This window comes from Diabrotica virgifera, chromosome 2, assembly GCF_917563875.1.
Source record: "Diabrotica virgifera virgifera chromosome 2, PGI_DIABVI_V3a".
Taxonomy (NCBI): Eukaryota; Metazoa; Arthropoda; class Insecta; order Coleoptera; family Chrysomelidae; genus Diabrotica; species Diabrotica virgifera.
The window spans coordinates 139,752,219-139,777,765 of NC_065444.1; the positions used below are offsets into that span (position 1 = coordinate 139,752,219).

A 25,547-nucleotide genomic window follows, 5' to 3' on the forward strand; every position below is an offset into this window, starting at 1 on the left:
TATTAATTTATTATCATTTGACCTGACATTAAAAACAACTGTTGACAAAAGAACTTGTTTATTTTGCAAATCTACTGCTTGTGCAGATAGCTGGTGAGTTACCATTGGTGGCATATTAACATTCTGTATACTATTTACTAATGTTTCACATGGCTGGGCATTGTTGTCAGAGTCCACTGATACATGTTGAATGGCATCAAAGCGTATTAAGGAATTATGTTTTAAATGACACTTCAAACACGGTTTTAGTGTACACTCTTGAGCCCTGTGCCCAATTCTTAGGCAATTGTGACACAATTTTAAATCATTAACTTTACCTAATCTGCCTTTGGTATCTAGTTTGAGGAATTGAATACATAATGATTGCCTTTACACAAAACACAACTCTTTTTCTGTGCTAAATTTACTTGGACCGCTCTCTTATGACCTTCACGGTTTGTATATTTGTAATTAGAATTGGAATTATTATTATCAGATTTAGCCATACGGCTCACACTCCCTCTAAGGGGAAAATTGACTCATCCCAGATACCTACAGTATCAAAAGGATTGAGCTCTGGTGGGACTCTTTCCGTGTTATCGAGCCCTAGGTGACTTGGTATGCAGGTGTATCTCCCAAAAATTTTCGTACACATCTGGCCGTTGTGAGTAGTACAGCTTTCTGCATGGTCTTGTAAAGATGTTCATTTAGACCCAGCCTTTTTATGCTTTCGAGGAGGTTCTTCGGAATGACTCCAGTAGTAGACATAACAATAGGTATCGTCTGGGTACTTTGCATTCTCCATTGCCTTCGTATTTATTTCTAGATCTCTGTACTTGGCGATCTTTTCAGTGAATTTACTACGTAGATTATTGTTGTTAGGTATCGCCACATCAATTAGTGTTGTTTGTCTTGTTAATTTATTAACTAGTACGAGATCTGGTCTATTATGTGACACTGTTTGGTCTGTGAGCACAGTGCGGTCCCAGTATAGCTTGTAGTTGCCATCCTCAAGCATACTCTCAGGGACGTATTGATAATACGGGAGATGGTCCGTTTGGAGAAGTCCCAGCTTGATAGCTATCTCTTGATGAAGGATTTTTCCCACTGCGTCATGCCGTTCCTTGTATTCAGTTGCAGCAAATGCCTGGCAGCCCCCTGTAAGATGTTGGATGGTTTCTTGGGCTTGACATCCATATCGGCATCTGTCGTTTTGAACCTGAGGGTCTTTGATGATATATTTCAGGTAGTTTCTGGTTGGTATAACCTGATCCTGAATGGCCAGTAATGAACCCTCCGTTTCAGGGAACATCTTTCCTGATGTCAACCAGTAGTTCGACGCTATATTGTCGACATAATCTTGGCTGACCTCATTGGGATGTCGCCCGTGCAAAGGTTTACCCATCCAGGCGCGCACTTTTTCGTCCTTAGTAAGGTGGTTTATGCGCAGTTCTGCTTCCCTCAGTTTGATCGGTGTTGTGTCATCTACTGCGCAGATAGCGCGATGTAGAGTAGATGTCTCGGCCTGCATCTGAAAATAAGTTCTTAAATTAGCAATTTGTTTATCTAATTGCTCACCTATATCCATAAGTCCTCTTCCTCCTAAATACCGGGGTAATGTCGTTCGTTCTACTGCACTTTTAGGGTGGTGTTTTTGTGCCTTTGTGAGGTGTGTTCGTACTTTTCGCTGAAAATTTTCTATATCCGTTTTTGTCCACTTAATAATACCAAATGAATAGCTAAGTGCGGAACAAGCGTAGGTGTTTAGTGCTTTAAACAAATTTTTACTGTTAAGCTGTGAACGAAGCAGCTGTTTTACCCTTCTTATAAACTCAGTAGTTATCTCAGTTTTCATTTGCTTATGGTCAATTTTCCGCGCCTGCTTTACTCCAAGATATTTGTACATATCGTTGTCGCCCATGGCCTCGATGTTCTGGCCATTTTGCATATCAAAACCACCGGGCTGTACCTTTCCTCTGACTATATTCAAAACACGGCACTTGTCTAGACCGAACTGCATACTAATATCATTAGAAAATGTTTCTACAGTTTTTAGCATCTCTTTTAGGTGTTCTCGAGTGGAAGCCATTAATTTCAAATCATCCATATACAACAGATGATTGAGCTTCGCTACCACAGTATTATTGCTTTTAATGCCAAAACCTGAGTCAGTGGAGTTTAATAGCTGGGAGAGGGGGTTCAAAGCTAAACAGAACCACAATGGACTCAACGAGTCTCCTTGAAATAGGCCCCGGTTGATTGCGATATTTTCGGTTTCGATATTGTTTTCACCAGGTATTTGGAGGTGAATTTTAGTCTTCCAATCTCTCATTATATGCCTTAAAAAGGTCACTATGTTATCATCTACTTTGTATATTTTCAATATATCTATTAGCCATTCATGCGGTACTGAATCAAAGGCCTTTTTATAGTCAATAAAAGCAGTAAAAAGGTTCCTTTTTTAGTGAATGCCTGGTTAGAAATGGCTGAGTCGATGATAAGCTGTTCTTTGCAACCCATGGAACCCTTAGAGCATCCTTTCTGTTGAGGCTCTATGATATTGTTTAGAGCACAGTGTTGGTAGATACGCCGGGTTACACAGGATGTGACCAATTTATACAAAGTTGGAAGACAAGTAATTGGGCGGTACTTGGATGGATCTTGAGTGTTATTTTGATCCTTGGGTATTAAATAAGTAGTTCCCTGAGTTAGAAATGATGGTAATTCCTGTGGATTAGAAATAACATGATTAATTAATGTTGATAAGGACTCATGAATACTCCAAAACTTTTTAAGCCAGAAGTTCTGAACTCCATCTGGTCCAGGAGATTTCCAGTTGTGAAGTTCTTTGATGACATTTGAGACTTCTTCAGTCGTGAATGGTTCGTAGTTAGCAGTGATGTAGTGGTGACAGTTGTGCGTCGTATCTTCTATCCAGCCAGCATTGTTGTTAAAAGCAGCTGGTGTGGAAAGTTGATTTCCCCAAAACTCATGAATTTCTTCTTGGCTTGGGTAAGACTTGTCGACACTTTCTACGGTGGAATTGAGTTTTCGGTAGAACGCCTTCTCAGAGTTCTCAAAAAGTGCATTGTCACATTTTCGGTTGTTGCTAACTTTATACCTTCTTAATCGTCCTGAATAGACGGAGAGTTTTTGTTTTAATGTATCCAGACACTGTTGGGCTGTGTTATTTTCTGGATCGTATCTCGAGTGTCTTGCAGTGCTCCGCATTATTTCTTCAGCTCTTTTAATGACTTTCTACTTGTAACACCTCTTATATATTCCGTGACTTGACCAATATCCCTACGCAGTAATTCGATTTTTCCGAGAAGTCTTTTTTCCCAGGGTGCAATTCTGTTACCAGTCCTTCCGTTATTAGTACCCCGTCGTGTTCTGATCTTAACGCCCATTACATTGGCAATTGCTGTAGCTGCACAGTAGATTGTACGTTGCTGTAGCTGCACTGTAGTCCAATGTGTGGGCTTCTACGACATAATTGGGTAGGACTTCAGTATTCACAATTTGTAACAGGGCACCTAGTTTCTTACAAGAGTTTATTCGTGGTAGCGGTGGTCTGCTAAGTGGATTTGTTCCATTAAACTCTTGTACGGCACGAGCCATTTCGTTCTCTAGACTATCGCGCAACTCGTTGTTTTCCTGCTGTGTATTGTCAGGTTGAGTTTCTGGTATGGGAATCTCAGGAATCTGCTCATCAAGGATTTCATTAGGGACTTGATCTAAAACTAGCTCTTAGTTATTAATCTCTCGTTCGACTTCGCTTTTGATCGTATTGCGTCTAGTCTCTGGGATAAGGTTGTTTCTTACGATTACCCGGTATTGATCTGATACTCTTTGCTCCGATACTTGAATATCTGGGTACTCCCTGCAAAATTCGGCATACAGCTGTTGTCTGTAGCCGATCGTTTCTTGACCGAGGTTTGTCACCTTATAATAGAAGCGCAAAATGCTTTCGTTAATGGACACAGTCCATTTAATGCGCTGCCTCGGTCGTCCCGCTTGAGTGAGCGCCGGCTGAGGTTCCAGCGCAGCACCTTCGGCGGGTGGAGCTCTTGCTGTTGTTTGGCTCGCTTGTGGTTGTTGTTCTTGTTGTTGGGCTGTAGCTGTTTGTGTGACAGGGGCCCGCCTCCTCAACACCCTGCCACCGACGTCCCGCATGCTGTCACGTCCAGCGTCGGCTCCAGACGTGCCCTGGCGATCCCCAGGCAGCGGCCCTAAACATAAACTATTAGTCTCCATTCTCATGGGTGTGCATTTTATACCTACTGCCAGGTGTCAGTTTTTGTTCCACGGCAAGTATTCCTGCTACTCTCTGGGTATTGGCGCTACGAATACCCAGAAAGCATCCCCCATTCGCAGGGGGCCGCGCCTGATAGAAGAACTGACATAAAACTCCCACAGGCTTATTATTATTATTATCCAGATTTAGCCATACGGCTCACACTCCCTCTGAGGGGAAAATTGACTCATCCCAGATACCTACGGTATCAAAAGGATTGAGCTCTGGTGGGACTCTTTCCGTGTTATCGAGCCCTAGGTGACTTGGAATGCAGGTGTATCTCTAAAAAATTTTCTTACACTTCTGGCCGTCGCAAGTAGTACAGCTTTCTGCATGGTCTTATAAATATGTTCATTGAGACCCAGCTTTTTTATGCTTTCGAGGAGGGTCTTCGGAATGACTCCAGTAGTAGACATAACAATAGGTATCGTCTGTCTTATTATTATTATTATCCAGATTTAGCCATACGGCTCACACTCCCTCTAAGGGGAAAATTTACTCATCCCAGATACCTACGGTATCAAAAGGATTGAGCTCTGGTGGGACTCTTTCCGTGTTATCGAGCCCTAGGTGACTTGGTATGCAGGTGTATCTCCCAAAAATTTTCATACACATCTGGCCGTTGCGAGTAGTACCGCTTTCTGCATGGTCTTATAAAGATGTTCATTAAGACCCAGCTTTTTTATGCTTTCGAGGAGGGTCTTCGGAATGACTCCAGTAGTAGACATAATAATCGGTATCGTCTGGGTACTTTGCATTCTCCATTGTCTCCGTATTTGCATTTCCAGATCTCTGTACTTGGCGATCTTTTCAGTAAATTTAGTACGTAGATTATTGTTGTTAGGAATCGCCACATCAATGAGGGTTGTTTAATTTATTGACTAATACGAGATCTGGTCTATTATGCGCCACTGTTTGGTCTGTGAGAACAGTGCGGTCCCAGTATAGCTTGTAGTTGCCATCCTCAAGCATACTTTCAGGGACGTATTGATAATATGGAAGATGGTCGGTTTGAAGAAGTCCCAGCTTGATAGCTATCTCCTGATGAAGGATTTTTCCCACTGCGTCATGCCGTTCCTTGTACTCAGTTGCAGCAAATGCCTGGCAGCCCCCTGTAAGATGTTGGATGGTTTCTTGGGCTTGACATCCATATCGGCATCTGTCGTTTTGAACATGAGGGTCTTTGATGATATATTTCAGGTAATTTCTGGTTGGTATAACCTGATCCTGAATGGCCAGTAATGAACCCTCCGTTTCAGGGAACATCTTTCCTGATGTCAACCAGTAGTTCGACGCTATATTGTCGACATAATCTTGGCTGACCTCATTGGGATGTCGGCCGTGCAGAGGTTTACCCATCCAGGCGCGCACTTTTTCGTCCTTAGTAAGGTGGTTTATGCGCATTTCTGCTTCCCTCAGTTTTATCGGTGTTGTGTCATCTACTGCGCAGATAGCGCGATGTAGAGTAGATGTTTCAGCCTGCATCTGAAAATAAGATCTTAAATTAGCAATTTGTTTGTCTAATTGCTCACCTATATCCATAAGTCCTCTTCCTCCTAAATTCCGCGGTAATGTCGTTCTTTCTACTGCACTTTTTGGATGGTGTTTTTGTGTGTTTTTGTTGGTACAAAACTCATGAATTTCTTCTTGGCTTTAGTAAGTCTTATCGACACGTTCTACAGTGGAATTGAGTTTTCGATAGAACGCCTTCTCAGAACTCTCAAAAAGAGCATTGTCGCTTTTGCGGTTGTTACTAACTTTGTACCTTGTTAGTCGCCCTGAATAAACGGAGAGTTTTTGTTTTAATGTATCCAGACACTGATGGGCTGTGTTGTTTTCTGGATCATATCTTGAGTGTCTTGCGGTACTCAGCATTATTTCTTCAGCTCTTCTGATGACTTTTCTACTTGTTACACCTCGTATGTATTCTGTGACTATACCAATATCCTTACGTAGTAATTAAATCTTTCCGAGCAGTCTTTTTTCCCAAGGTGCAATTCTGTGACCAGTTCTTTCGTTATTAGTACCCCGTCGTGTTCTGATCTTAACGCCCATTACATTAGCAATTGCTGTTGCTGCAGAGTAGATTAGCATGTGCAAATATTCTAATGTGTGGGCTTCTGCGACATAATTAGGTAGGACTTCAGTGTTCACAATTTGTAACAGCGCACCTAGTTTCTTACAAGAGTTTATTCGTGGTAGCGGTGGTCTGCTCAGTGGGTTTGTTCCATTAAACTCCTGTACCGCACGTGCCATTTCGCTTACTAGGTTGTCACATAACTCGTTGTTTTCCTGCTTTGTATTGTCAGGTTGAGTTTCTTGTATGGCAAGCTCAGGAATCTGCTCATGAACTTCAACAGGGACTTGATCTTCAATTACAACATCGTTCTGAATCTCCCGTTCGACTTCGCTTCTGATGGTATTGCGTCTAGCCTCTGAGATAAGGCTGTTTCTTATAATTACCCGGTATTGGTCTGATACTCGTTGCTCCGATACTTGAATATCTGGGTATGTCCTGCAAAATTCGGCATACAGCTGTTGTCGGTAGCCGATTGTTTCTTGACCGAGGTTTGTCACCTTATAGTAGAAGCGCAAAATGTTTTCATTAATGGACACAGTCCATTTCATGCGCTGCCTCGGTCGTCCCGCTTGAGTGAGCGCCGGCTGATGATCCAGCGCAGCACCTTCGGCGGGTGGAGCTCTTGTTGTTGTTTGGCTCGCTTGTGGTTGTGGTTGTGGTTGGGCTGTAACTGATTGTATGACAGGGGCCCGCCTCCTCAACACCCTGCCACCGACGTCCCGCATGCTGTCACGTCCAGCGCCGGCTCCAGACGTGCCCTGACGATCCCCAGGCAGCGATCCTAAACATAAATTATTAATCCCATTCTCATGGGTGTGCATTTTATACCTACTGCCAGGTGTCAGTTTTTGTTCCACGGCAAGTATTCCTGCTACTCTCTGGGTATTGGCGCTACGAATACCCAGAAAGCATCCCCCATTCGCAGGGGGCCGCGCCTGATAGAAGAACTGACAAAAAACTCCCACAGGTTATTATTATTATCCAGATTTAGCCATACGGCCCGCACTCCCTCTAAGGGGAAAATTCACTCATCCCAGATACCTAGGGTATCAAAAGGATTGAGCTCTGGTGGGACTCTTTCCGTGTTATCGAGCCCTAGGTGACTTGGTACGCCGGAGTATCTCCCAAAAATTTTCTCACGCATCTGGAGGTCGAGAGTAGCACAGCTTTCTGCATAGTCTTGTAAAGATGTTCATTTAGACCCAGCTTTTTGATGTTTTCTATGAGGTTCTTTGGAATGACTCCAGTAGTAGAAAGAATAATAGGTATTGTCTGGGTACTTTCCATTCTCCATTGTCTCCTTATTTGTATTTCGAGATCTCTATACTTGGCGATCTTTTCGTTGTGCTTAACACGCAGATTATTGTTGTTAGGTATCGCCACCTCTATTAATGTTGTTTGCCTAGTAAGTTTATTAACTAGTATGAGATCCGGTCTATTGTGTGCCACTGTTTGATCTGTGAGCACAGTGCGATCCCAGTATAGCTTGTAGTTGTCGTTTTCAAGCATTCTATCAGGGACGTATTGATAATAAGGAAGATGGTCGGTTTGGAGAAGTCCAAGTTTGTTAGCTAGTTCTTGGTGGAGAATCTTTCCTACTGAGTCGTGGCGTTCTTTATAATCAGTTCCGACAAACGCCTGGCAGCCCCCGGTAAGATGTTGGATGGATTCTTGAGCTTGACATCCATATCGGCATTTGTCGTTTTGGACCTGAGGATCTTTTACAATATACTTCAGGTAATTTCTTGTTGGAATAACCTGATCCTGAATGGCAAGTAGGAAACCTTCTGTCTCGGGAAACATCTTTCCTGATACCAACCAATAGTTCGACGCTCTACTGTCGACATATTCTTGGTTGACCTCATTGAGATACCGTCCATGCAGTGGTTTACCCATCCAGGTGCGCATTTTTTCGTCCTTAGATAGGTGGTTTATGCGCATTTCTTGTTCCCTCAGTTTAAGCGGCGTCGAGTCATCTACTGCGCAGATTGCACGATGTAAAGTAGATGATTCAGCCTGTGCCTGAAAATAAGTTCTTAAGTTAGCCACTTGTTTATCCAATTGCTCACCTATGTCCATAAGTCCTCTTCCTCCTAGATACCGCGGTAATGTTGTTCTCTCTACTGCACTGCGAGGATGATGGTTGTGTGCCTTTGTGAGAAGTGTTCTTACTTTCCGCTGAAGACTTTCTATATCGGTTTTTGACCATTTGATAATACCAAATGAGTAGCTAAGCGCGGAAAAGGCGTACGTATTTAATGCCTTAAACAAATTTTTACTATTGAGATATGACCGATTAAGCTGTCTTACCCTTCGTACAAATTCAGAAGTTAGTTCGGTTTTCATTTGTTTATGGTCAATTTTCCGCGCTTGCTTTACACCGAGATATTTATACACATCATTTTCACCCATGGCCTCGATGTTCTGGCCATTTTGCATATCGAAACCACCGGGCTGAACGTGTCCTCTGACTATATTTAAGATACGGCACTTGTCTAGACCGAAGTTCATACTAATATCATTAGAGAAGGTTTCTACAATTTTTAGCATCTGATCTAAGTGTTTTCGAGTTGAAGCCATTAATTTTAAATCATCCATATACAACAAATGATTAAGCTTCGCTACAACAGCATTGTTATTTTTGATGCTAAAGCCTGAGTCAGTGGAATTCAGTAGCTGAGATAGTGGGTTCATTGCTAGGCAGAACCAAAGTGGACTCAAAGAGTCCCCCCGGAAAAGCCCCCGGTTAATTGGGATATCTTCAGTTTCGATATTGTTTTCAGTTATTATTATCATTAGATTTAGCCATACGGCTCACACTCCCTCTAAGGGGAAAATTGACTCATCCCAGATACCTACGGTATCAAAAGGATTGAGCTCTGGTGGGACTCTTTCCGTGTTATCGAGCCCTAGGTGACTTGGAATGCAGGTGTATCTCCCAAAAATTTTCGTACGCATCTGGCCGTCGCGAGTAGTACAGCTTTCTGCATGGTCTTATAAAGATGTTCATTCAGACCCAGCTTTTTTATGCTTTCGAGGAGGGTCTTCGGAATGACTCCAGTAGTAGACATAATAATCGGTATAGTCTGGGTACTTTGCATTCTCCATTGCCTTCGTATTTGAATTTCTAGATCTCTGTACTTGGCGATCTTTTCAGTAAATTTACTACGTAGATTATTGTTGTTAGGTATCGCCACATCAATTAGTGTTGTTTGTCTTGTTAATTTATTAACTAGTACGAGATCTGGTCTATTATGTGCCACTGTTTGGTCTGTGAGCACAGTGCGGTCCCAGTATAGCTTGTAGTTGCCATCCTCAAGCATACTCTCAGGGACGTATTGATAATACGGGAGATGGTCTGTTTGGAGAAGTCCCAGCTTGATAGCTATCTCTTGATGAAGGATTTTTCCCACTGCGTCATGCCGTTCCTTGTATTCAGTTGCAGCAAATGCCTGGCAGCCCCCTGTAAGATGTTGGATGGTTTCTTGGGCTTGACATCCATATCGGCATCTGTCGTTTTGAACATGAGGGTCTTTGATGATATATTTCAGGTAATTTCTGGTTGGTATAACCTGATCCTGAATGGCCAGTAATGAACCCTCCGTCTCAGGGAACATCTTTCCTGATGTCAACCAGTAGTTCGACGCTATATTGTCGACATAATCTTGGCTGACCTCATTGGGATGTCGCCCGTGCAGAGGTTTACCCATCCAGGCGCGCACTTTTTCGTCCTTAGTAAGGTGGTTTATGCGCATTTCTGGTTCCCTCAATTTGATCGGTGTTGTGTCATCTACTGCGCAGATAGCGCGATGTAGAGTAGATGTCTCAGCCTGCATCTGAAAATAAGTTCTTAAATTAGCAATTTGTTTATCTAATTGCTCACCTATATCCATAAGTCCTCTTCCTCCTAGATTCCGTGGTAATGTTGTTCTTTCTACTGCACTTTTAGGATGGTGTTTTTGTGCCTTTGTGAGGTGTGTTCGTACTTTTCGCTGAAGAGCTTCTATATCTGTTTTTGTCCACTTAACAATACCAAATGAGTAGCTAAGCGCGGAACATGCGTAGGTGTTTAGTGCCTTAAACAAATTTCTACTGTTAAGGTGTGAGCGAAGCAGCTGTTTTACCCTTCTTATAAACTCAGTAGTTACCTCTGTTTTCATTTGTTTATGGTCAATTTTCCGCGCTTGCTTTACTCCAAGATATTTATACATATCGTTTTCACCCATGGCCTCGATGTTCTGGCCATTTTGCATATCGAATCCTCCGGGCTGTACTTTTCCTCTGACTATATTTAAAATACGACACTTATCTAGTCCGAAGTGCATATTAATATCATTAGAAAAAGTTTCTACAGTTTTTAGCATCTCGTCGAGTTGGTTTCGAGTGGAAGCCATTAATTTTAAATCATCCATGTACAATAAATGATTAAGCTTCGCCACCACATTGTTGTTATTTTTGATGCTAAAACCTGCATCTGAGGAGTTCAATAGCTGAGATAGTGGGTTCATAGCTAGACAGAACCACAGAGGACTCAGCGAATCTCCTTGAAACAGGCCCCGGCTGATTACGATATTTTCAGTTTCGATGTTACTTTCACCAGGTATTTGAAGGTGAATTCTAGTTTTCCACTCTGTCATTATATGTTGTAAAAAGGTCACTATATTATCATCGACTTTATATATTCTCAATATATCTATAAGCCATTCATGCGGCACTGAATCAAAGGCCTTCTTGTAATCAATAAAAGCAGTAAATAGATTTCTCTTTTTGGAATATGCTTGATTAGAAATGACTGAGTCGATGATAAGTTGTTCTTTGCAACCCATGGAACCCTTAGCGCATCCTTTCTGTTGAGGCTCTATGATATTGTTCAGAGCACAGTGTTGGTAGATACGCCGGGCTACACAGGATGTGACCAATTTATACAAAGTTGGAAGGCAAGTAATTGGGCGGTATTTTGCTGGATCTTGGGTGTTATTTTGATCCTTCGGTATTAAATAAGTGGTTCCCTGAGTTAGGAATGATGGTATATCCTGCGGATTAGAAATAACATGATTAATTAGTGTTGATAAGCATTCATGAGCACTCGAGAACTTCTTGAGCCAAAAGTTTTGAACTCCGTCTGGTCCAGGAGACTTCCAGTTATGAAGCTCTTTGATGATATTTGAGACTTCTTCAGTGGTGAAGGGTTCGTAGAGAGTAGTAGTGTAGTGTTGGCAGTTATGTGCCGTATCTTCTATCCATCCAGCATTGTTGTTAAGAGCAGCTGGTGTGGAAAGTTGATTTCCCCAAAACTCATGAATTTCTTCTTGGCTTGGGTAAGACTTATCGAGATTTTCTACGGTGGAATTGAGTTTCCGATAGAACGTCTTCTCAGCAGTCTCAAAAAGGGCATTGTCGGATTTTCGGTTGTTACTCACTTTGTACCTTCTTAGTCGTCCTGAATAAACTGAGAGTCTTTGTTTTAATGTATCCAGGCACTGTTGGGCTGTGTTGTTTTCTGGATCGTATCTTGAGTGTCTTGCAGTATTCCGTATTATTTCTTCAGCTCTCCTGATGACTCTTGTACTTCTTACACCTCGTATATATTCTGTGACTTGACCAATATCCCTACGCAGCAATTCAATCTTTCCGAGCAATCTTTTTTCCCAGGGTGCAATTCTGTTACCAGTAGTAATTGTACTGCAACAGTTCGGCGTATTTTCCCGTGTTAAATCCCATAAGAAATCGCTAAGGTCCATTCTGGTCATTTTTGTCTCGTTTTACGGTAGAGGCGCCAAGACTCGTCATATCGTGACGTGTGAGGTATCGTAGGAAGGGGAGGGGGTAAGGAATAAGTTAACACAAAAAAGAGGACGGCAGAACGGTACTACAGCATATCTCCGTTATTGATCGTAACGTGTGAGGTATCGTAGGAAAGGAGAGGGGGTAAGGAATAAGTTACATAAAAAAGATGACGGCCAAAACGGTATTACAGCATATCACCGTTATTGATCGTGACGTGTGAGGTATCATAGGAAAGTGGAGGGGTAAGGAATAAGCTAACACAAAAAGAGGACGGCCATAACGGCACTACAGCAAATCTCCGTTATTGATCAGATCGTGATGTGCATCGAGGGATAGCGAATATGGTGAGAAAACAATCATCGGGACATTACCAAAAGGAGTATTGTATCATGGAATTACAATAGCTGCATTGTCAGAGGAACATTGGGAATGTAGACTTATCATATAAGACAAAATAGAATCATTAGGATATTATATCCAAACCACCGAACATACATGGCATGCTCTCACTCTCATCTTCCGTTCTTTGTCCAATCCATCTAGCATCTATAAGACATCATAAAAAGACTCTCTCTCTCTCTCTCTCTCTCTCTCTCTCTCTCGAAACAATTCATAAAAGATACAGGTGTTTATGAAATCAAAATAGCAGCGTGTGAGGTAATACTAGAAATAGAATACGACGAACGTATTATAATCTTCTATACATGAATCTCCTTCCAATCATACACCTGGTCATTACAAAGAATATAATAACATTCTTAAGACCAAACCAACAAACATCCACCGTCTTCTCTGATTCCCTAGATCTCCTTCCAATCATACACCTGTTCCTAGAGACATGACATATAACATTCTTAAGATCAAACCAACAAACATATAAAATATAATATTCTCTGATTGGATCTACATGAATCTTCCTCCAATCATACACTTGCTATTTACAAAGATTGTAAGTTGCATACTTTATTTCATATACGGCAAGTAGGGTAATATTATGTAGGTAGGTATCTCAGGTAAAAAAATGGGATTATATGTTTTATTAGAAAAATCGTTTAACAATATAACATAGCACAAACAATTGTTTATAGATATGATACATATGTTGACATAGAAAAAGTATTTAATATAGTGAAAATAAGTTGTATTATTGAAATAGAAAAATACATGTACTGTATTTTACCTATAACCATAAACAAATTTAGACTACATAGACTGAAAAAAGGTTAGCAAGGACAGTCAAGCAGTAAGTAATGGTTAATATGTAAACGTTAATAAAATAATGTTAGTATATAAGCTATGGAATGTGTGTAAAGCGATGAAGAAAAATAATGTAAGCATGCAATGAATGAAAGGTAGCCAATTCGGTCGAACATAAATTTGTTGAAAAAACAAAAATATATTCTTAACAGCGATCACCAACGTGAAGGTACGACTACATCGACCGCCAGGTTAGTAGGGGTAATGGTTAGTAGGAATGATTTTTACATTATATGATAATATATTTAATAATAGTGATATACTTAACTTACTAAGATCAGCTCTTTACTTGGTTTAGTAGACATCTTTTTATTGATCTGTTGGACATCTTTTATGTATTCTTATTAATGTTAAAACACCGATACTTTGGTATCAATTCATTCGTTACTAAGTTCTATAGTATTCAAAAATGAATACTATGTAGTAAAAGGGTAAAAATCAATGTAGTAAAAAGGGCCTGTTCCAGATATCATTATGTTAGTTGTAATAAATAAAGTTATAAAAAATTACAATATTTAATCATATAAATAATCTTAGTGACGTAAAAACGATTAGTGATAGGGTGATAAGAGGAATATAATAAAAAAATTGTACATTTGTAATAAATAAAGTTTTAAGACCAACTTCAATCAGCATCCATCTTAAAGTCAATAAAATCATCAATGATAAATGTTAAAATAAGTTTATTCAAATCTTTGTGTTAAATCTAATCAACATCCATCTCAAGAGTATCAATTAAATAGTGCCCAAAGGGAAGCGTATCATAAGAACCCTGAATGTGATGTCTTTTATCATCATTGGGGCTTAGCGCAATCTTACTTTGAGTTATAGAATAAACTTTGTGTTTATCAGAGCGTATAAGATTTTGTGAGGTGACCTTTGCTGTAAAGGTATCTGAACATTCTACGTAGTCCTCAAAAGTAATTTTAGTATTTACTACAGATTTCTTTACCCCCTTCGCCTTCTTTGTCACACCATAATTTCGTATAATATTATCAACTTCATCATCGTCATACTCTTGTTCTTTCAACTTCCCCCTCAGCTTTTTAATGTCAACATCTGTGGTAGCTGCTTTTGTCGTGTATAATTTCGATCGGAGTCCTATGTAGTCGGTCATAATGCAGCCATTATTCTCATCTTTCATTATGCCCAATACCTTCTTATTAACCAGAGGGATGCCGTAAATGTTATCTTTAGGATAGTCTGAGGTATCAAAATATTTATAGCAATCATGTATCATTGCTTCATACGGGTCTTTTTCCCGTATCTCCACGATCACACTATCAGTATCGGTATAGCAGGTCGAAAAGTTTTCTCCGAACCTGCTAGCTAAGTAGCCATATTGGAAATCATATATGGTCGTTTTCGCCAAGTCTAAAATACTCATTCCAACATAAATCGGTTTAACTAACCATATTTCCGCTCTATGCATCTCAACAGCAATCAAATTTTCATTAAAGATAGTAGCGTTTTTAAACAGGGGGCTACTTATTCTAGCTTCAGCTCCATAACGACCCTCCCACTCTGTCAGCAATTTAATATCAACGCGCCTGCGCACACCCTCTAAAGTCTTACCAAACACTGCATTGTTCATAAGCTTAAACAGATTCTGTAAAACCACCTAATACTTCAGTGACCATGGGTCCACTTCCTAATGAACGAATTATTATATCACATCCTTTTGAAAATGTGGGATTAGATTTTGCAGGACCGTTCCCTTTAAAGGAGAAGAAGGGACGAGGAAGCAAAATTCTAATATTTTATGTTTGCATATATGTCTGCTATGCAATGTTTTAAACGATTTATATCTCGCAGGGGTATTCCCACTAATCTTTACTCCGACAATGGTTCCACTTTTAAATCAGCCAATAGAGAATTAAAGTCTATTTATCATTTTTTGGAAACAAATAGCCATACCATTCACAATTTTGCTTTAACTAAAAATATTGCATGGCATTTTTCTCCACCATATAGCCCAAATTTTGGTGGTTTATGGGAATCGTCTATAAAACAAATGAAATTTCATATGAAACGCACACTTACCAGTATTAATTTAACATATGAAGAATTTTTTACTTTATTAACCGAAATAGAGTGTATTTTAAATTCAAGACCACTTTTTGCTAGTTCAGAAGATCCATCTGACCTTGAACCCTTAACTCCTTCCCATTTTTTGACATTACGTCCTTTAACTTATCTTCCTGAACCCAATGTTCTATCAATTCCTACAAACAGACTTAATCGTTTCCAACAAGTTCAGCAACTTCATCAACGATTCTGGGCTCGCTTTTCAAAAGAATATGTCAGCCAATTGCACCAGTCTTATAAATGGAACCAGAATTCATCGAAACCTCTCAATCCAGGTGCTTTAGTGATTATCCATGATTCAAGTTTACCTCCATGTAAATGGTCTTTAGGACGAATAGAGAAGGTATTTCCTGGAAAAGATGGAAAAATCAGGGTTGTTCAAGTTAAAACCAAAGGCATCATCACCAGATCCTCCAGACATCTAGCCCATTTGCCTTTAGAAGAATATCAGTGATCCTCTAACTATTATAACAACTTCCCAAGTGTAATATGTGTCGTGGACTTGTTTGAAGTGTACTTCAACGCGGGGAGTATGTTAGGAACTTTTTGACTTTTTTTGTTATGTGACAGTTTCGTAGAAGATGAAAAGAAAATAAAAAGAAGATTTATGTTTGCATGCTGATGCATGCACCTTAATAAACAATATAGAAATAATTGAATTTTTACCAAGTTGTCAGAATAAACTTCAAATTTAAATATAGTTTTCTTAATGCAATATATCCATTCCAGCTGAAATAATTACAGTCCATACCATGATTAAAATCTAACATTTTGGTCATTAGAGCCGCATTTGTTCCTACATCTCGTCGAATTAAGGATATATTCATTAAGAAAAGTTCCAACAGCTACGTTTCCAAGTGGGTTTGAAGTTACAATGATAGATTAGAGATATAAATAATTCCAATAGATTCCTTTATTTTCAAGGTACCGTGCACTAAGCGACGTCCAAAACTTGAAGATAAGTCTGTCCTTTTTGCTATTATATCATAAACCTATTTTTATTTCTGAATTAAGCAAAACAGTGCATTTTGAAGTTTTGTTTTTGATTTAATATAGAATAAATTTAATTTCCATTAATATTAATTTGCTAACAAGTTTGTGGGATTGTCATAAATCGCCAAAAAATGACTTTAGCCAATCAGATAAGAACAAGGGGTTCTTACAAGGGAAAACTGACCAATTTAGAGTCTTATGTTAATATAATAAAAGCTGCTACGCCAAGTAGTAAACCATCTCTGTCAGAAATTCAACTAAGATATGAAATGAATGCCAGTTTATTAAAAGAATTTCACGATGTACAACTGCAAATTGAAATTTTAACACCGGAAGACAAATTAAAAGAACAGTATGAGGAAAATGAATTATTTGAAAATAGGTATTTTAAAGCTACGGGTTTTTTGAAAGTAACACATTTCAGTCTTCACATGATACTAGTTTGAGTTCTACTCCTCAAGTAGACTCCTTACGTCACCTTTTGTTACCAAAAATGAAAATCAAAGTCTTCACTGGGGAGTTAGAAACTTGGTTAGAATTTAAATCCATGTTTACTAGTGTCATTCATAACAGTCTTTTGTCAAACAGTCCTAAGTTTCAGCTTTTGCGTCAATATGTGGATGGATATGCGAAACGTATAATAGATAAAATTGAATTTTCTGGTGACTATTACCAAACTGCCTTTGATGCTCTCTGTCAGAAATTTGACAATAAAAGGTTGTTAGTAAACAAACAACATTAAAACCATTTTTAGTTTAGAGTCAATTAATAAAGAGTCTTCAAAGCATCTAAGACAATTGTTAGATAATGTGTCAGATAGTGTCACTTCAATTGAAAGTTTGCAGATAACAAAAGAGTCCCTAAGTGATTTATTGTTAATAAACATTATTTCTGATAAACTTGATAAACAGAGTTATAGAGAATGGAAAGAGTTTCGCACCAAAGAGGAACTCCCTACCTTAATGGAATTCTTTAATTTCTTAAAAACGAAAGTAGATACTTTGGAAGAAATCCAAGACCAAAATTCTCATAATTCCCATCACAATAATTATAATAATAATTCCAATTCTAATTACAAATATACAAACCATGAAGGTCATAAGAGAGCGGTCCAAGTAAATTTAGCACAGAAAAAGTGTTGTGTTTTGTGTAAAGGCAATCATTATATATATTCTTGTATTCAATTCCTCAAATTAGATACCAAAGGCAGATTAGGTAAAGTTAATGATTTAAAATTGTGTCACAATTGCCTAAGAATTGGGCACAGGGCTCAACAGTGTACACTAAAACCGTGTTTGAAGTGTTATTTAAAACATAATTCCTTAATACACTTTGATGACATTCAACATGTTTCAGTGGACTCTGACAACAATGCCCAGCCATGTGAAACATTAGTAAATAGTATACAGAATGTTAATATGCCACATAATGGCAACTCACCAGCTATCTGCACAAGCAGTAGATTTGCAAAATAAACAAATTCTTTTGTCAACAGTTGTTTTTAATGTCAGGTCAAATGATAATAAATTAATACCATGTCGTGCGCTTCTAGACAGTGGCGCTCAGATAAATATGATAAGCGAGAACTTTTGTAAAAAATTAAATCTTTCATTGATTCCAACTAACCTTGCTGTTAGTGGTATAAACCAGGTAGTGTCAGTTATCACAAAGAAGTGCCAAATTTCTTTGTTGTCTAAGTTCAATAGCTTTAATATTACATCCATATTTTATGTTGTACCAGTCATTTCAAACCAAATTCCGTCAGCTAGTTTTGATACTTCAAGTTTTGTTATCCCATCTAATATTCAGCTATCTGATCCTTTATTTAATGAATCCACCAATGTTGATGCCATTATTGGTGCCAATTTATTCTGGGACCTCCGTATTGATGGCAAAATCAAGCTGGGAAAAGGTTTACCAAATTTGCAAAATACACGTTTGTAAACTGGATTGTAAATGGAGTGGATTGTAAACTGGCTGGATTGTAAATGGAGTTGTTCTCTATGAGACAACTCGTGTGTCATGTAACTTTACCAGAGCCATCGCCGAAGATGACCAATCAAAACATTTCTGGCAAATGGAAGAAATGCAAGATTCCATACCATGCTCGAAAGATGATAAATATGAAGAAATATGTCAAAAAAGCACTGCCAGGTCCGCAAGTGGCCAATTTATAGTAAAACTTCCACTGAAGTTTCCAGCTGATTTGTTAGGAGACTCCATGGATACTGCAGCCAGCAGTATTTCTAATACTCCTGATACCCTTGTTCACATTGATAACAATGATATTTCCAATAATATCATTGATATTGGAAACTTGAGAGAGTACCAAAACTCTTGGAATTCAATTGATGAGTCGCCAAGACCCCCTTTGTTATAAAATATCACTTTGTGAATTGCCTGTTTTATTCACTAAACGTCAAATTTTATCCATTATTTCTAAAATTTGGGATCCAATGGGTCTTCTCAGTCCAGTTATTATACTTGCCAAAATAATTATTCAAAAATTGTTCCAACTTCAAAAACCATGGGATGAACCTGTACCTCCAGAGTTAAATAAATCCTGGAGGCAGTTATATAACCAGTTGCCTCAATTAAATTCATTATGTTGGTTGAAACTAGAGCCGCACCAGCTACAGGTATTTGTATCTAATAGAGTAGCTAAAATCCAATCTCTCACCACTGTGAACAGTTGGCACTATGTCAACACTAAGGAAAATCCGGCAGATATTGCTAGTCGCGGAATTCTTCCCGAATCTTTCATTGAATCCAACCTTTGGTTTCATGGGCCACATTTTTTGAGACAACATCCCAATAATTTGCCGATTAATTCACTTCGAGAACTAGAGGAAATACCAGAACTTAAGCAGTCAGTCCAAACAACCTTATCTTCCAATATACACATAAGTTGGATTTCGATTTTTATTAGTAGATTTTCAAATTTACATAAACTAAAAAGAGTATTTGCATATCTTATAAGATTTACAATATCTATTAAAACTAAAACTAGAGCAGATAGCATGCTTTTAAGTGTAAAAGAACTAAATGACTCCTTTTTAATATTAATAAAACTTGTTCAAGCAGAATCTTTTCAAGATGAAATTGTTAGCTTGGCAAATAAAAAACCATTAAATAAAAAATCCAAATTAATTCATTTATCACCTATTTTAGATAATGATGTATTAAAGGTAGGAGGACGACTTTTACATACAATGTTACCAAATAATATAAAAACTCCAATCCTATTACCAAAATTTCATGCTTTAACAAAATTAATATGTACACATTACCATGTAAACTATTTGCACCCAGGACCACAACTATCATTGTCACTAATCAGACAAAAGTATTGGCCAATATCAGGAAAAGTATTAACCAAGCAAATAGTGAGACAATGTATTAAGTGTTTTCGCGTAAAACCACCTAATACTTCAGTGACCATGGGTCCACTTCCTAATGAACGAATTACTATATCACACCCTTTTGAAAATGTGGGATTAGATTTTGCAGGACCGTTCCCTGTAAAGGAGAAAAAGGGACGAGGAAGCAAAATTCTAAAAGGTTATGTTTGCATATATGTCTCCTTTGTAACAAAAGCTATACATTTAGAATTATTAACTGATATGACAACTGACTGTTTCTTAGCATGTTTTAAACGATTTATATCTCGCAGGGGTATTCCCACCAATGTTTACTCCGACAATGGTTCCACTTTTAAATCAGCCAATAGAGAATTAAAGTCTATTAATCATTTTTTGGAAACAAATAGCCTTAACATTCATAATTTTGCTGTAACTAAAAATATTGCATGGCATTTTTCTCCACCATATAGCCCAAATTTTGGCGGTATATCCCTTAACTCCTTCCCATTTTTTGACATTACATCCTTTAACTTCACTTCCTGAACCCAATGCTCTATCAATTCCTACAAACAGACTTAATCGTTTCCAACAAGTTCAGCAACTTCATCAACGATTCTGGGCTCGCTTTTCAAAAGAATATGTCAGCCAATTGCACCAGTCTTATAAATGGAACCAGAATTCATCGAAACCTCTCAATCCAGGTGCTTTAGTGATTATCCTTGATTCAAGTTTACCTCCATGTAAATGGTCTTTAGGACGAATAGAGAAGGTATTTCCTGGAAAAGATGGAAAAATCAGGGTTGTTCAAGTTAAAACCTCGAAAGGCATCATCACCAGATCCTCCAGACATCTAGCCCAATTGCCTTTAGAAGAATCTCAGTGATCCTCTAACTATTATAACAACTTCTCAAGTGTAATATGTGTCGTGGACTTGTTTGAAGTGTACTTCAACGCGGGGAGTATGTTAGGAACTTTTGACTTTTTTTGTTATGTGACAGTTTCGCAGAAGATGAAAAGAAAATAAAAAAGAAGATTCGTGTTAGCATGGTGATGCATGCACCTTGATAAACAATATAGAAAGAATTGAATTTTTACCAAGTTGTCAGAATAAACTTCAAATTTGAATATAGTTTTCTCAATGCAATATATCCATTCCATCGCAAATAATTACAGTCCATACCATAATTAAAATTACCATTTTGAACCAACATAATACTATATTTGAGCCAGACCACATATGAATTGGAACATTCACAACTGGTAAGGCTTTTACAACCTTATTAATAAGTTGAGAACCTAAGAGAGCTGCACATAATTCAAGTTTCGGGATTGTTAGTTGTTTGAGAGGTGCAACCTTTGTCTTTGAACATAAAATATGAGAATGATACTCATTATTTTTACTAACACTGGATATATAAATGCTACTTGCATAAGCTTTAAGAGAAGCATCACAAAAGCAATGGATGCCAATGATGTATGGTCCAACTACGGATCTGGGAATACGTAATGAATTTAACGTATAATTTGAAATAAAAGGATTGAATTTTTACCAAGTTGTCAGAATAAACTTCAAATTTAAATATAGTTTTCTTAATGCAATATATCCGTACCAGCGCAAATAATTACAGTCCATATCATAATTAAAATCTACCATTTTGGTCATTAAAGCCGCATTTGTTCCTACATCGTCGAATTAAGGATATATTCATGAAGAAAAGTGCCAACAGCCACGTTTCCAAGTGGGTTTGAAGTTACAATATATTGGTATATTTTCCAGTTATCGTCCACCAAGCGACGTCCAAAACTTGAAGATAAGTCTGTCCTTTTTGCTATTATATCATAAACTTATTTTTATTTCTGAATTAAGCAAAACAGTGCATTTTGAAGTTTTGTTTTGATTTAATATAGAATAAATTTAATTTCCATTAATATTAATTTGCTAACAAGTTTGTGGGATTGCCATAAATCGCCAAAAAATGACTTTAGCCAATCATATAAGAACAAGGGGTTCTTACAAGGGAGAATTGACAAATTTAGACTCTTATGTTAATATAATAAAAGCTGCTACGCCAAGTAGTAAACCACCTCTGTCAGAAATTCAATTAAGATATGAAATGAATGCTAGTCTATTAAAAGAATTTCAAGATGTTCAACTGCAAATTGAAATTTTAACACCGGAAGACAAATTAAAAGAACAGTATGAGGAAAATGAATTATTTGAAAATAGGTATTTTAAAGCTATGGGTTTTTTGAAAGGTTATATTGAAAGTAACACATTTCAGTCTTCACATGATACTAGTTTGAGTTCTACTCCTCAAGTAGACTCCTTAAGTCACCTTTTGTTACCAAAAATGAAAATCAAAGTCTTCACGGGGGAGTTAGAAACTTGGTTAGAATTTAAATCCATGTTTACTAGTGTCATTCATAACAGTCCTTTGTCAAACAGTCATAAGTTTCAGCTTTTGCGACAATATGTGAATGGATATGCGAAACGTATAATAGATAAAATTGAATTTTCTGGTGACTATTACCAAACTGCCTTTGATGCACTCTGTCAAAGATTTGACAATAAAAGGTTGTTAGTAAACAAACACATTCAAACCATTTTTAGTTTAGAGTCAATTAATAAAGAGTCTCCAAAGCATCTAAGACAATTGTTAGATAATGTGTCAGATAGTGTCACTTCAATTGAAAGTTTGCAGATAACAAAAGAGTGCCTAAGTGATTTATTGTTAATAAACTTGATAAACAGAGTTATAGAGAATGGAAAGAGTTTCGCACCAAAGAGGAACTCCCTACCTTAATGGAATTCTTTAATTTCTTAAAAACGAAAGTAGATACTTTGGAAGAAATCCAAGACCAAAGTTCTCATAATGCCCATCACAATAATAATAATAATAATAATAACAAAACTGGAACAAAAACTGACACCTGGCAGTAGGTATAAAATGCACACCCATGAGAATGGAGAATAATAATTTATGTTTAGGATCGCTGCCTGGGGATCGCCAGGGCACGTCTGGAGCCGGCGCTGGACGTGACAGCATGCGGGACGTCGGTGGCAGGGTGTTGAGGAGGCGGGCCCCTGTCATACAATCAGCTACAGCCCAACCACAACCACAACCACAAGCGAGCCAAACAACAACAAGAGCTCCACCCGCCGAAGGTGCTGCGCTGGATCATCAGCCGGCGCTCACTCAAGCGGGACGGCCGAGGCAGCGCATGAAATGGACTGTGTCCATTAATGAACACATTTTGCGCTTCTACTACAAGGTGACAAACCTCGGTCAAGAAACAATCGGCTACCGACAACAGCTGTATGCCGAATTTTGCAGGACGTACCCAGATATTCAAGTATCGGAGCAACGAGTATCAGACCAATACCGGGTAATTATAAGAAACAACCTTATCCCAGAGACTAGACGCAATATCATCAGAAGCGAAGTCGAACGGGAGATTCATAACGATGTTGTAATTGAAGATCAAGTCCCCAATGAAGTTCATGAGCAGATTCCTGAGCTTGCCATACAAGAAACTCAACCTGACAATACAGAGCAGGAAAACAACGAGCTACATGATAACCTAGTAAGCGAAATGGCACGTGCTGTACAGGAGTTTAATGGAACAAACCCACTTAGCAGACCACCGCTACCACGAATAAACTCTTGTAAGAAACTAGGGGCGCTGTTACAAATTGTGAACACTGAAGTCCTACCCAATTATGTCGTAGAAGCCCACACATTAGAATATTTGCACATGCTAATCTACTGTGCAGCAACAGCAATTGCTAATGTAATGGGCGTTAAGATCAGAACACGACGGGGTACTAACAACGGAAGGACTGGTAGTAATTGTACTGCAACAGTTCGGCGTATTTTCCCGTGTTAAATCCCATAAGAAATCGCTAAGGTCCATTCTGGTCATTTTTGTCTCGTTTTACGGTAGAGGCGCCAAGACTCGTCATATCGTGACGTGTGAGGTATCATAGGAAGGGGAGGGGGTAAGGAATAAGTTAACACAAAAAAGAGGACGGCAGAACGGTACTACAGCATATCTCCGTTATTGATCGTAACGTGTGAGGTATCGTAGGAAAGGAGAGGGGGTAAGGAATAAGTTACATAAAAAAGATGACGGCCAAAACGGTATTACAGCATATCACCGTTATTGATCGTGACGTGTGAGGTATCATAGGAAAGTGGAGGGGTAAGGAATAAGCTAACACAAAAAGAGGACGGCCATAACGGCACTACAGCAAATCTCCGTTATTGATCAGATCGTGATGTGCATCGAGGGATAGCGAATATGGTGAGAAAACAATCATCGGGACATTACCAAAAGGAGTATTGTATCATGGAATTACAATAGCTGCATTGTCAGAGGAACATTGGGAATGTAGACTTATCATATAAGACAAAATAGAATCATTAGGATATTATATCCAAACCACCGAACATACATGGCATGCTCTCACTCTCATCTTCCGTTCTTTGTCCAATCCATCTAGCATCTATAAGACATCATAAAAAGACTCTCTCTCTCTCTCTCTCTCTCTCTCTCTCTCTCTCGAAACAATTCATAAAAGATACAGGTGTTTATGAAATCAAAATAGCAGCGTGTGAGGTAATACTAGAAATAGAATACGACGAACGTATTATAATCTTCTATACATGAATCTCCTTCCAATCATACACCTGGTCATTACAAAGAATATAATAACATTCTTAAGACCAAACCAACAAACATCCACCGTCTTCTCTGATTCCCTAGATCTCCTTCCAATCATACACCTGTTCCTAGAGACATGACATATAACATTCTTAAGATCAAACCAACAAACATATAAAATATAATATTCTCTGATTGGATCTACATGAATCTTCCTCCAATCATACACTTGCTATTTACAAAGATTGTAAGTTGCATACTTTATTTCATATACGGCAAGTAGGGTAATATTATGTAGGTAGGTATCTCAGGTAAAAAAATGGGATTATATGTTTTATTAGAAAAATCGTTTAACAATATAACATAGCACAAACAATTGTTTATAGATATGATACATATGTTGACATAGAAAAAGTATTTAATATAGTGAAAATAAGTTGTATTATTGAAATAGAAAAATACATGTACTGTATTTTACCTATAACCATAAACAAATTTAGACTACATAGACTGAAAAAAGGTTAGCAAGGACAGTCAAGCAGTAAGTAATGGTTAATATGTAAACGTTAATAAAATAATGTTAGTATATAAGCTATGGAATGTGTGTAAAGCGATGAAGAAAAATAATGTAAGCATGCAATGAATGAAAGGTAGCCAATTCGGTCGAACATAAATTTGTTGAAAAAACAAAAATATATTCTTAACAGCGATCACCAACGTGAAGGTACGACTACATCGACCGCCAGGTTAGTAGGGGTAATGGTTAGTAGGAATGATTTTTACATTATATGATAATATATTTAATAATAGTGATATACTTAACTTACTAAGATCAGCTCTTTACTTGGTTTAGTAGACATCTTTTTATTGATCTGTTGGACATCTTTTATGTATTCTTATTAATGTTAAAACACCGATACTTTGGTATCAATTCATTCGTTACTAAGTTCTATAGTATTCAAAAATGAATACTATGTAGTAAAAGGGTAAAAATCAATGTAGTAAAAAGGGCCTGTTCCAGATATCATTATGTTAGTTG

The 25,547-nt window shown here is 38.1% G+C and overlaps 2 protein-coding genes across 3 annotated transcripts in view; both read right to left on the reverse strand.

The window, feature by feature from the left end:
* LOC126880240 (uncharacterized) overlaps positions 1–7,327 on the reverse strand; it is a 183,131-nt gene extending 175,804 nt beyond the window's left edge. The window contains exon 1 of one of the 2 annotated variants that reach the window (XM_050644011.1): positions 5,498–7,327. In XM_050644011.1, the coding sequence (XP_050499968.1) occupies positions 6,236–7,177 (942 nt within the window). In that variant the 5' untranslated portion in view covers positions 7,178–7,327 and the 3' untranslated portion in view covers positions 5,498–6,235. Of the gene's footprint in view, positions 1–1,246; positions 4,102–5,497 lie in introns of those variants that run through there. The other variant, XM_050644012.1, reaches the window with a different exon arrangement.
* LOC114344837 (phosphatidylinositol 4,5-bisphosphate 3-kinase catalytic subunit beta isoform) overlaps positions 1–25,547 on the reverse strand; it is a 998,515-nt gene that overhangs the window by 440,367 nt on the left and 532,601 nt on the right. The window lies entirely within an intron of this gene.